Genomic DNA, 12,737 nt, shown 5'->3' with positions numbered 1-12,737 from the left:
TTAAAAATGAACTCAATACGATAAATAGATAACTCAAAATAAAACATATAGAATAATATAAGCGATATAAGCACTGAACACGGAAAAATTAATCAAAATTGTATATTATGTATTGGGGCTCACCTAAATCATATGCCAGAGGGCTCACCATTGCACAATCTATAAAATCAATCCTGTAATAATTAAAAGAAGTATTTATTGAGTATTTTAACGTCTTCCAGAACCCGATCGGTCCAAAATTCTACAGCCGCAAGAGTCTGTTTAATCTCCTAAATTGGTAACGGGGGAAATAAGTGAAGTTCTTTCCTTTGATGGGTCTGCAACCTCACCCCTCTCACTGTCTACGCTGAAATTTATTTCTTTATGCCAACTACGCTGGGGACCTCACCCCCCTTAAGGCATTAATAAAGTAAAGTTTTGCATTGGAAGAAAGCTAAAAGTTTCAAGAGATTTCGAGGGGATGTTAAGACACATCAAATATACACTAATTAGAACTAATAGAACTAGCTAAATAATTGGCTATCGAATTGCTCCCAGGAATTCTCTCAAACTAAAAATGCTATAATACTTAAAATTACTGTCATAGGCTACTTAAACAAGGTTAAAATACATACTTTGCGATAGATGCTAACTTGCTGTGGCACAAAAAAACCGATAATGGTCAAATTAAAATGATCCTGTTTTCTCTGGTTCAACAATTGAAATAGTCTAACCATTTTTTTTTCGAAGCTGTTCTTTCGTTCCATTCAATGTTGTGTGAATTAATCAAGCATGATATTCACACACTATTATAGTTAAAACTAAAAAAGACCAGAAACTACTGTTAAAGAATAAATGAAACCCCAAACGAACAGAAATAAAATTAACTATCTTAAAAACGTAAAGATAACAGGCGCAAACATAAATGAATAAATAAATCTTACATAGCTTCAATATTTTTTTTTATATATATATTATTTTCCCCCAAGAGGTGCTTCACATGCAAGGGGTGGCGTTCTAAATTTCGGATGGGGTTATTAAATTGGAAATAATAATTTCTAGTGCCCTTTTTAAAAAATCAAATGTAACCGGAGGACACCAAGCCCCTCCCCCTTCACGCCCTTTTTCTCCAAATGCAGCCAAACAAAATTGTGAGATGGCCATTATGTCCGAAAGAGCAAAAAATGAAGTTATTAAAATATTTATGCCTCGGGGGTTGACAAAACCTTCTACTTCCCACAGGGCAAGGGCTGTAAGTTATGCAAGCTGTCTATTGTTTGTATATAAGGTTTTTATCAAAAGGGTAATCATATAGACCTTGGAAAAGGTTCATTCGGTTTTTAAAAGTCAAGAATAATCAAACGTTAAGCATCCCCCCTCGCCCAACGCCATTTCAGACTAAATGCTTCCGAGCAAAATTTTGAGTTAGTTATTTTGTTCAAAATCATCCAAATGTCAAACAGCTATGGTTCAGGATATGATTCCCCCCAGCCATGGGGAAAGAGCTGTAAGTTATACAAGTCGCCCATCGTTAACATATAAAGCTTCTATGGAAAGCGTGATCGTATAAACTTTGGAAGAGGTTCATTCGACTGGAAACTGAAATTTATTGTGTCCCTTTTATGAATCGAAACTGATCAAAAAGTAACAAGACCCCCTTGTGCCTTTCCCCCCAATTGCATCTTATCAGAATTTTGTCCAAAATTCAAATTGATATAGCTTAGGGGTTGAGAAATATTCCATAGCCCTCGGGGCAAGGATTGTATCTTATGTAAGTTGCCTATTTTTAGAATACAAGGGTTTGTGGAAGAGGTGGTCGTATTATCTTTGGAGGGGGTTCGTTTGATGGAAAATTGAAACTTTTAGTTCTTTTTGAGAGTCAAAAGTGACCAATGGGCAACCATCCCAAGCCCCAATGTTTCAACGGGCATCCGGTCAAAATTTTGAGATTTCCATTTTGTTCAAAAAATTTCATAGGCCAAATAACTACACTTCCAAGGTTGACACCCCCAACCCCGGGGAAATGTCTCTGAGTTACGGAACTTGCTTATTGTTACTTTGACACTTTGTTTACTTCAATATTTGGATTTAGTGATTTACGTGGCAACTTCAATTTACGGTGCGAGGGCTGCAAGTTATGCAAGTTGCTTATTGTTACTTTGATACCTTGTTTACTTTGATTCTTTCTTTACTTTGTTATTTTTTTTACTTTGATACTAGTTTTGATACTTCGACGAACATTTGATGTTGAAAAAAGGTTTTATTTTGAAAAAAGGAATTTTTAAAAACTTGAAACATTTTGCAATCAAAACTGAACAAAATTAATTGAAAAAACTTTCCGAAAAAGAAGTCTAACCACTTTCCGAATTAAATTATCATAAATTGAATTCAATCCAAATTGGATTGAATTCAATTTATGATAATTTACTGAGGTCAAATAAAGTAAATATTACCTCACCTATGAGCTATGACCTCTGTCCACGTAATATGTCAGATAATTCTAATGAACCGGAACCGAAAAGGTCAAAGAGATTTGCTTCCGCTGTTGCATTGAAAAAAAATAAGAGCAATAAACTATATGTAATTAGTTTATTAGGTATAAATTTTGTTTATTTTTATTCATGTCTTTTAGTTTTACTGCTGATGATGAACACTGTATATGTGTTCGAAATATCCAGTTAAATAGTTTTATATCTATTCACTGTCAATAAAAAGGTATCATCCCTATTTTGAACTGTTTTACTTTCGTCATGGAAAGGCAGTGTGGTCTTCGAAGTTATCTATACAGAGAACATGAGCTCGCAATGTCTCTTAAATTTTCTCTATTCTGATTTTAGATTGGGGCTTGACCAGCCCCACTGGTCACTGGAGCTACTTACTGGATCTGGTGCACTATCCATGTTGAACTTCTGACACCATGCAATGGTTTCTTCGATGTACTATTCAGTTAATACGTATATTGACGCAAGCACCTGTAACAAAAGCATAATAAGGCAACTGCAAGCAAGCACACAAGCATTAGCATTAATATATAAGCAAAAGCAAAAAATAAGTTCATTTCACCACTTGATGCTTTTTTTTCTCTTCTTTATGAATATAACAATGGCTTCTATGGCAAATTCAAATCTAAGCAATTTTTGAGCTTTTAAAAATGACCAGAATATTTTAGTTTTTGGGTATAAAAAAAGGCTTAAAACATTGGTCTCAAACTTTCAAACATTGGTCTCAAACTTACTGTTTCATTATAAATCCATTCTTTAATGTTATATAATCCAAAAATACTGATTTTCCACAATTAAGTTGATAAATAAATTATACAATATTAAGCTGTTTTCTTCTTCCTTGATGCTGAATTTTCATTTAAAGTATGCATATTTGGTTGTTTTTGACAAAATAATTTACTATGTTTTCTCAGTGTCAAATTTATTTAGGTTAGGTCAAAAAGTACTTAAATTTGAATTTACAATAGAAACAATTATTATATTTGTATAGAACATAAAAAAAGACATCAAGTAGTATGTTCAATTTATTTGTAAGTCAAAAATATGAAGAACGAAAAAATACCCCCAACCTGTCTTATGTGCAAATATATAGCCCAAATTATACGTTTCCAGGGTACTTTTCCACCTTTTACTTGTTCTCCCAGTTCTTGTTTTGTCACAGTTGCTTCAATTAACAGGTACTAGGGTCAAAGGATAGATTGGAAGAATCAATGGGAAATATGTAATTTCAGCAATATATTTCTATATTAGAAGTGTTGGGGGTAAAGTAGAGCAGGGCTGCATATAGAATGTATTAGCTATAATTATTATGTAGATTATAAAGAATCCCTATTTTTACAATAATTTCTTCTATAGGTCTACAGGTCCTTCTTCTGGCTTATGTCACATCAAACATTGTATACCCAGAGAAAAATAAGTAGCAACAAGCTATATATACTTAAGCACATGTTATTTAATAATGACTTTTCTAGTTCTTAGCTATGACCCCTCAGTAATACGGATAAGAAATGAGTAACAGACAAAATGAAATTGAAATGGTAATCAGGAACTGGACACAGGATAAAGGGGGCAAAAAAGATAGGTGGTGATTTTTCAGTGGAATAAATACTTCCCTGGCTAGTTTAGGACTTTTAATTGATTATCCTACTGAAATTTTCCTATCCTATTCAATTAAAATTTTTCATTTTTCAGCAGAGCATTACAACAATCTATCATAATGAAAAACATCCAGGGTAACTTGAATGAAATTATTATAAAAAGACAAATGAAAAACCACAATATGCAATATTACAATTATACTTCTGCCCTCACAAATTGAATTAGACTACACAATCGCCAAATTTTCTAGATTTGAATCCAGTTCCAGTTCCAAAAATTGTAGGGAGGTATATGGACTAACAACGAGTCCTTTCACCTCTTTGACTTCTTCTTCAGAAAAACTAGCCACTGGAAGCACTATTCTCCTCTAGTCAGCAAACAATGAATACATGCCATTATGTACAATAATACACTGTTATTGATTATTGGAAGTGCGAGTACCTGAGCTACCTGTCTCCAGCAGTTTAAGGCCAATACGGCTCTTGCTACTCATTCCCACTCTCTTCTGCACAATAAAAAAACTATAGATAAATCACATCCATTTAAAATTGACTTCTTCAAGCTTTAACCGTTACTAAACAATATTTCATTTCTTTAAGATATCAATTGATGTCTTAAATATCTTATGATCAGTATCCCAGGACAGGTTAAAATCCAGGATAGCTGTATAAGTATTTAAAATCTTAGCCAAGGAGGAGAAACGCTTTAGAGCAATAGTCTCCTCAATCTGAGCCTGACAATCAAATAAAACATGCAGGATTATTTCATCTGCTGAAAAGCAGACTCTGCATAAAGGGGAATGATGTAGCTTCCAATTAAATAACAAGCTATTTAGAAGTAGGGCACCTGATTTCAGCTGGTAATATAGCACCGTTTTAATCTTGTATGAAATGGAGATAAAATTAATTTACTGTGATTAACATTGGATCTTTGCCTGATAATATCTTGTGAATTGAGATCAGAGGAAGGACCAGGAATTAACCTGGAAGCCTTTGCTGCTAGAAAATCAGCCATATCAATATATTTGATGCCTTTATGACTTGGAACATTTTTAAAGTAAACCTCATTTCCTTTGATCTTAAGATTAAGAAGCTGTCTTCTAATGTTATATAAATCCTTGCCATTGGCAATTCTATTAATATTTTGGATCAATAGTAATTCTGATTTGGAGTCAGAGAGACAGAGTATATTTTCAGATTCCATATTGTAATTTATAAGTGCATCCAAGGCCAGGCGAATGGCACATAATTCAGCCGACAAGATAGAAGGTCCCAATGGGAGAGGAGAATAGATGTTCAAATTCAGGAATGGGATACATGCTCCTGCTCCAGCTTTCTCCCTCTGGACAGATCCATCTGTATATATTTTTCTATAGTTAGGATACGCCTTTGAGAATCCGAATCAATGTTCGAACTTTTCAAATATATAACGATCAAAAATATTTTCAGCACTAATTTCGTGCTTACCCTGTGCATTGCATATAGACACTTCTTTGCGTGTGAACACTTTTCTTTTGAACCTTTAAGGATTTCGCTATAGGATTTTGAACACGGGGAAAATGAAGAACAGTCCTACTGAAAATTCTACCGAACTCTGAGAGCCATCTGACAACTTTCTACTGAAAATCGCCGAGGTTTTGCAGATTGTTTGAAAGGAAAAGTGGAAACGCTGCACCTAAATCCCACCCAGAGGAAAATCCTGAAATTCCTGTAGACTGACCAGAGTCCAGGATCAAACAATTCAGTTCTAGGTAGGCTATCTTATTAGTCCGTTGAACTGAATTTATCTTATGAGTTATTTTAGCATTGTTTTAAATTGGCAGTCATTTTATATCTGCCACAGGTTAAGCCTTGTTCTACTCTGTGCTTCAGTCAAAGGTCTAAATGAGGTAAGCCTATGTAAATATACATATAAATATAGGATATATATTTTTATACTTCTGAATCTTAATTTCAAATAGCCAAGAAAAATGAGAACCAGTGGAACATATCTCTATTTAGAGAGGCTACTGAGATTTGAAAAAATGTAAATAGAGATAGGCTATAGGAGATATTCATATAAGCTCCATTTATAATAACTTGATATTAATATATATGGTAAAATTCTAGTTAATTGACTTCTTGCTATCTCTGTAAGGGTTTAGGTCAGGAAAATGAAACTTTCAGGAATGAATCTACAGACTAAAGTATGCCCTGGGAAGGTATTTTGAAGTACCTACCTCCACTTCTTCTGCCTCTAGAGGACCCTGACCTTTGATGACCTTTAAAAATATGTGTGTTATAAAAGTGAAACCTTGCAAAATAGATTGTCTGCTTAATTGAAGTACAACAAAATTGTTTTCAGCTTTGTAAATTTGCTCAATTCCATTTTATAAGGATTTAAAGATATGCAAATACATTTTCTAATGTATTTGATGATGTATATGTATTTGATGTATAATTTAATGTATAATTAAAAAAAACAAAAAACATTGATATGGCTCAAAATTTTGCTGAAATAACAGGAATTGTATTTTCAGAACTAAAGGTAGATAAAAAGCAACTAGTAACTGAAAATTAAGGTAAAATGTTGTTTTGTCAAATTTCAATAGGTATAGACCTGTCGTGTAGGCAAATTTCAGGGCCCTCTAGAGGGAGAAGGAGTGGAGGTGGGTGTTTTAAAATACCTTCCTGGGACATACTTTAGCCTGTAGACCCATCCCTGAAAGTTTCATTTTCCTAACCTTAACCCTTTCCAAGATAGCAAGAAGTCAATTAACTAGAATTTTACCATATATATAAATAACACTTTCCTTAGTTTAAAGTAAAACCACCTGTCTACACTTTTAATGAAAATCAAATAGCCTGTGCTGACAAGCAAAATCTATTGCTAAGCAAAGAATTTTTGCACAATCCAATTGATTAATGGTCAAAATTTATTTATTCTATTTTGTTTGATTCAGTTTGTATTTGTTACTTGTGAAGTTTACTTAAAAAGGTTACATTTTTTTTCTTGTATGGTACTGGGGAAACTTGGTAGAGATGAAGGTCAAAATATCTGCTTATTTTTGTTTCATATTGTTCCACTGGCTGATACTACCCTTGTTTTTCTTGGCTACTTGATTTTTTGCTTCATTTATTTTTTTTCTTCTTTGTTTTGTATGTTAAGAATAGATAACAATGGAAAGAAACAGATAATTTTACTAGTAGAAACATCATATAGGCTATTTTATCAGCAAATTTAGGAGAACTTTATTTTTTCATTGTTTTATTTTAATTTTGTATATCCTTAAAGCTGTAGGCCCATCTGTGATGATCTTGGGGGTAGTATAAGTCATCAAAAAAGCAACCATGGTCATGAGCATACAGAGGGAGGGTAGGGGGGCAGCTGCCCCCCCCCTCCTAGAGCTTTAAATTTGCACTAGATATGACAGAAAAAAACAGTTGAATGAAGGTAGATGGTTAAAAAAGCAGCTGATAAAAGGTAGATGGTTGAAAAAGCTTTAAATAAACACATAGAATGACAGAATAAAACTCAAACAAGAAGCAATTATCCATAATTTCTTGGAAAGATTTAGCTCTGCTCCAAGAAGATTAATGCTGAAGCTTATTGATGATTTTTGGTGATTACCTATTAATAGAGATTTTATAGGTATGATAGAATTTGCTGGCAGTGTAAGGTTATGTGAACTGCCAATGTAGCTTCAGCCCCCATCCCCCTAGAGAAGAAGCTACGTACTCCCATGCCCATGGTACTGGGAATTAGGTTAAGATATTTTTTTGCTTATTTCTTGTTGTGTGTCTATAGCAACAAGCATTATTGCTTACAATTTGATGTATTAATAAATAAATAAAATAACAAACCTTATGGTATTGCTTTTCTTGTTTAGCATGAAACACTTACTTATATTGTTCCTAAGAGTACATACATTTGCTTTACTACCTTCCCTTAATGTCAAATATAAACCCCAAATTATATATCTACTCTCTTCAAAGGAGCAATTATATATATATTTATGTATAATTTTCTATAAAAAATGGCTTCATGTTTTATTCTTGCAAATTGATGCCCTGGGATTTTGTAATTTAGGAATTTTTATGGAGCCTCTTTTTCTAAATTCATGTGACTTATAAGCATATTTTAAGAGCACAAGTCACATTATTTCCCCCCTAGAGTGGTTGTCTTGTTTTTAATATGTATGATAAATGCATAATCATGTAAGATGAGGTATTACTCTGACAGCTAAAGAAAAAGGCATGGAACAAGAAAGAGCAAAAACCACATTGAATTGCAAAGGAAAATGCTGCACAAAAAAATGTTCTGTTACAAGACAAAGCAAATTACAATGGAATGAAGGAACATGTAAACAGGAAGAAGGAATTGAAATCATGCCAGAAATACTTAATTCACTTGAGATTGATTTTTCACCCTAGAATGAAGGGGTGTTATTTTAGCATTAGCAAACATGCAAAGGAAGGGGAAAGTGAATTCACACCTGAAGCTCTTAACCACCATGGAATGAAATGAAGTTACTTTGGCATCAGTGAAGAATAAACAGGAAAGCAAAATGGAAGTCATACCAAAAAAGTAATTCATGTGAGTGATATTACATTTATATGCCTTCAAAGAGCCAAAATTAAGTCTTTTATTGGCAGTGTTGGTCATTATTTTTTGTATCTATGACACATGCAAAGTTACAAAAAGATGAAAGCAACTTTAAACACCCAAAGAAAATGATGCAGAACAAGAAACAGCAAAAATCTCATTGAATTGCAAACAAAAACGTTGCACAATGTAATCTATGGTCAGAACACAGAGTAAAATTACAGTGTAATCAAGGAATGTGTTAGTTTAGCATAAGTCTGAAGAATAAACAGGAAGGGGGCATTATTTTTAGCATCTGTGACACATACAAAATTACATAAGATGACAAATGACTATGAACAGCTCAATTGTAAACAAAAATGTAACTTAAAACTAAAGAATAATATGATAATTATGGTATTGCATTATACAGATGTTTCAGAAATTAAAATGAATAGAGAGCATGTTACTTTAAAGTTTGTCAATGATAAACAGGAAGGGGAAATTGAGTTCATGTTAGAATTTTCATTGTCTAATTTAGCTATTCCAGAGGGCATAGGCATTGGAAAATTTTCTGGTTGTTACTGAATTATATATCAACACAATTAAAGCAAAAATATAATAACTGGCAAAAAGCTGGGAAAAAAGAGTTTTGGTACTGTATCTAATGATGAATTTACACATGATTTTGAATGAATTCATACAGCTAAGGCAAAAGCCATGGGAACATGTCTTTGGTAAAAGTATACAATGAAGCACAACAAGATCTGTAACTAGAAAGTATAGAAATCTGTGGGGGGGGGAGATTTCCAGTACTTTGGCAAGTTCAGTGCTTCTGGACATGCTAGGGCAGTGAAAATTGGTAGGCATGTCTGTGACCTGCACAAATTGACTTGATAACAGGTGTTTGCCCGATTCGACCATCTGGGGAGGGGCTGGAGGGAGGGGAAAATGTGAAAATGGCAGTATGTTTATCTTATGAATGGGTCATGGGATCTTAATGAAACTTGATAAATAGAAAGATATTATGTCTCAGATGCCCCATTTTCAATTCGAATCGGATCCAAACAGAAATCTTTGAAATTGGAAATCTTGCAAAACTCTTAGAGTGGAGAGATCAGGATGAAATTTGATGGGAAGAATAAGCACAAGTTCTAGATACATGATTGACATAACCTGACTGGATTTGCTCTCTTTGGGGGAATTGGGGGGGATTTCTAGTACTTTGGCAAGTTCAAGAATAGGTACAAATTATAGATACATGATTGACATAAGTGGACTGGATTTTATCTCTTTGGGGGAGTTGGAGGGATTTCTAGTGCTTTGGAGGATGATGAAATTGATAACTCTAGTACCAAGTCTAATTTTAGGTTCTGACATTGTCACAATTGCCATATGAGCTCTTGGCTCCTGTTTATTTTGCCAATAAATCAAACCAAGTTAAAAAAGAAAAAATTCTAGTCGATTACAGATTCTTAGCTATAGTTTTAACAGAAGCTATCTAACAAAATGGCCCAGAAAAGATACATAACCTGACATTAATAAGGCTCTATACTCTAGCTTTGGCTAGAAAGCATTCCTTAGTCCTCTCCCTGAGAATTGAGTAATGAAACAATGAAGATAGTTTATATAATAAGTTAGTTATTATATAATATAGTTATTATTATATTATATTAATAAGGCTCTATGCTCTAGCTTTGGCTAGAAAGCATTCCTTAGTCCTCTCCCTGAGAATTGAGTAATGAAACAATGAAGATAGTTTATATTCCATTATTTTCAGTTTTATTAAATGTAAATGTGAAGGAACTTTCATTAGAGGTGATTTTTTTCAGAAGTAATTCATGACTTGAAACAATACATGTAATCCAAATGCCTCAGTTGTGGGCTAAATGTACCAATTCATGAAGAGTACTGAAGCCTTAAGAAAGACTGGAAAAGGAGTTGTAATCTAGGAAATTTATCATTTTCAGTGTTTTCTAGTTCAGAACACATTGTAACACAAATAATGTGGTATTTGAAGTTTTGATTTTTGATAAGCACAAACATTCCTTTCAATGATGCAATGGCTTTTTTTGGCTCATTATTTTTCTTGTTTATAGGTTACTTAGTTCAATAGAAAGATGACTGAAGCATACAGCTTTGGCATTGATCCAATCTGGTGCCATGCATGGAACAAAACAAGGACAAGTAAGTTAATTACAGGGCATAACGACTGTCAATCCTAAACAGTACTATGCTGCACTTGTTCTGGCTTTTGCAAAAAAAAAAAAAAAAAAAAAAAAAAAAAAATCTGAAGTACAGAGTAATTTAATATTTTGCATAACTTCTGCAAAACTTTTTGTATTTCGATCCCCCCCCCCCAAATAAACCATTAACTACTTAATACTTAACCTAAAACTGTTTTTTTTTTTAAATATTCACTTTTTTGTATGGAAAAATTCCAGGCCCAAGATGTGGTTAGCCAACTCATATGGCCTGATTTTTAGCAATTGAACAAGGGATTAGAAACATAGATTGTAACAAATATATTTTTACAAAGAATTGGAATCATGCCAGGAATTGAGTAAATTTTCTAATTCTTGAAGCAATTCAACTATCAAATTGCTTATGACTTATTTGTTATGCTATGCTGCGTTTAGAAAATTTGCCCTCTTGATCCATCAAAAAGGTTAGGTTAATACCCTATATTCAGTTGTCTATATATTTATACATCTATATTGCTGATATTTTTCTGGTAATATCTATTTTGCTGAGTTGATTTTTTCTACTGTATCTTGTTCATTCTTTGGAGTTGTTTTGATGTAACTAAAATTATTCTTACTCCGTCTAGGCACATGCACAAGATTTTACTTGGAGGAGACATATATTTAGGAGACAGGTATTCTATATGAAAATTATATATACATACATTTTATGTGGGAAGTAATTGAGGATGAGTTGCAGATTTCTAAACCTTTTTTATCCACTATCTATATCCATAATTGAAGAAAAGGGAGTACATATACCAATAACTATACATGTATTGGTCTGACCTCTGTCCCCTCAAAGCTATGGAAGGCATGGTAAATGATGCCATCATACTACACCTGACAGCCAATATTCCTTACCCAATTGTGAACATGGATTTATGAGGGGCATGTCTATAGACTCAAACTTGCTTGATGCCTACAGTGTCATTGTCAGATTGTAGATAAAGGGATCCCAGTTGACCTCTTCCTCCTTGAAGCTCAGACTGGAATTCAAGCAATTAAATGAAGAAGTCATAGATTGGGCCATGGCCTTCCTGATGGACAGAATGCAGTTGTTTATGCCTCTGATGACTCACAAATTTATTCCAATTCTCAATCTGTAAAGAGTAGAGTACTGTAAGGCACTTGGCTTGGTTATGCTCTGTTCAAAATTGATATTACCAATACCCCTGATTGGAATGACCTTTTATAGAAAATAAAATGATCTTTTATGCTGACAATTCTAAGCTTGCAGGGGACACTGCACAAGAAAGATCCTCCGTAATAAGAAGATCTGGATGGCCTAGCTCACTGATCAGAAAACAGGTTGTTTGAGTACAGCGTTGAAATATCTAGTGCTCCACTTTGGCCCAAACAACTATAAGCAACAGTATGCACTGCTTAATCATGGACCTGGCAGCTGCCACCAACAGAGGAAAAGCATGAACTTGGGGGTGGGGTAGACAATCACCTATAGTTACTTCGGCATACCCTCTCAGCTGTTGCAAATACAGGGAGATGTCTTGGCACTATTAAAAGAACATTTGTCAGCTGCAAGCCAAATGTTATAAAAAAAAATATATACCTCCCTGGTATGTCCTATGCTTGACTTAAATATGACACTGGCCTCCCCACAATTCAAGGGAGATAAACAACTTCTTTAAAGTGTCCAGTAGTGTGCCACTAAAATATCGTATAACCTGAGTACCATCCCTTACCATGAGAGGCTTGCAGAATTTAAAATTTTAACCCTTACCTACCATAGAAAGAGGTAATGTCATCACAGAATTCAAGCACCTGCAAGCCAATCCCATTTAAAGTCTTCTCTCTGTCAACCTCAACCAGAGAATCTGGGGGAACTCCTTTA

The 12,737-nt window shown here is 33.9% G+C and overlaps 1 protein-coding gene across 2 annotated transcripts in view; it reads left to right on the top strand.

The window, feature by feature from the left end:
* Nucleotides 1–5,623: 5,623 nt before the first annotated feature.
* Nucleotides 5,624–12,737, top strand: part of LOC136030083 (actin-related protein 2/3 complex subunit 1A-A-like) — a 29,137-nt gene continuing 22,023 nt past the window's right edge. The window contains exons 1-2 of one of the 2 annotated variants that reach the window (XM_065708737.1): nt 5,624–5,829; nt 10,742–10,829. In XM_065708737.1, the coding sequence (XP_065564809.1) occupies nt 10,763–10,829 (67 nt within the window). In that variant the 5' untranslated portion in view covers nt 5,624–5,829; nt 10,742–10,762. Of the gene's footprint in view, nt 5,968–10,741; nt 10,830–12,737 lie in introns of both variants that reach the window. The other variant, XM_065708738.1, reaches the window with a different exon arrangement.

The sequence above is a fragment of the Artemia franciscana genome, chromosome 8 (assembly GCF_032884065.1).
Source record: "Artemia franciscana chromosome 8, ASM3288406v1, whole genome shotgun sequence".
Lineage (NCBI taxonomy): Eukaryota > Metazoa > Arthropoda > Branchiopoda > Anostraca > Artemiidae > Artemia > Artemia franciscana.
Note: the sequence above shows the minus strand (reverse complement) of the source record. Positions and strands in the feature narration are given on the sequence as shown.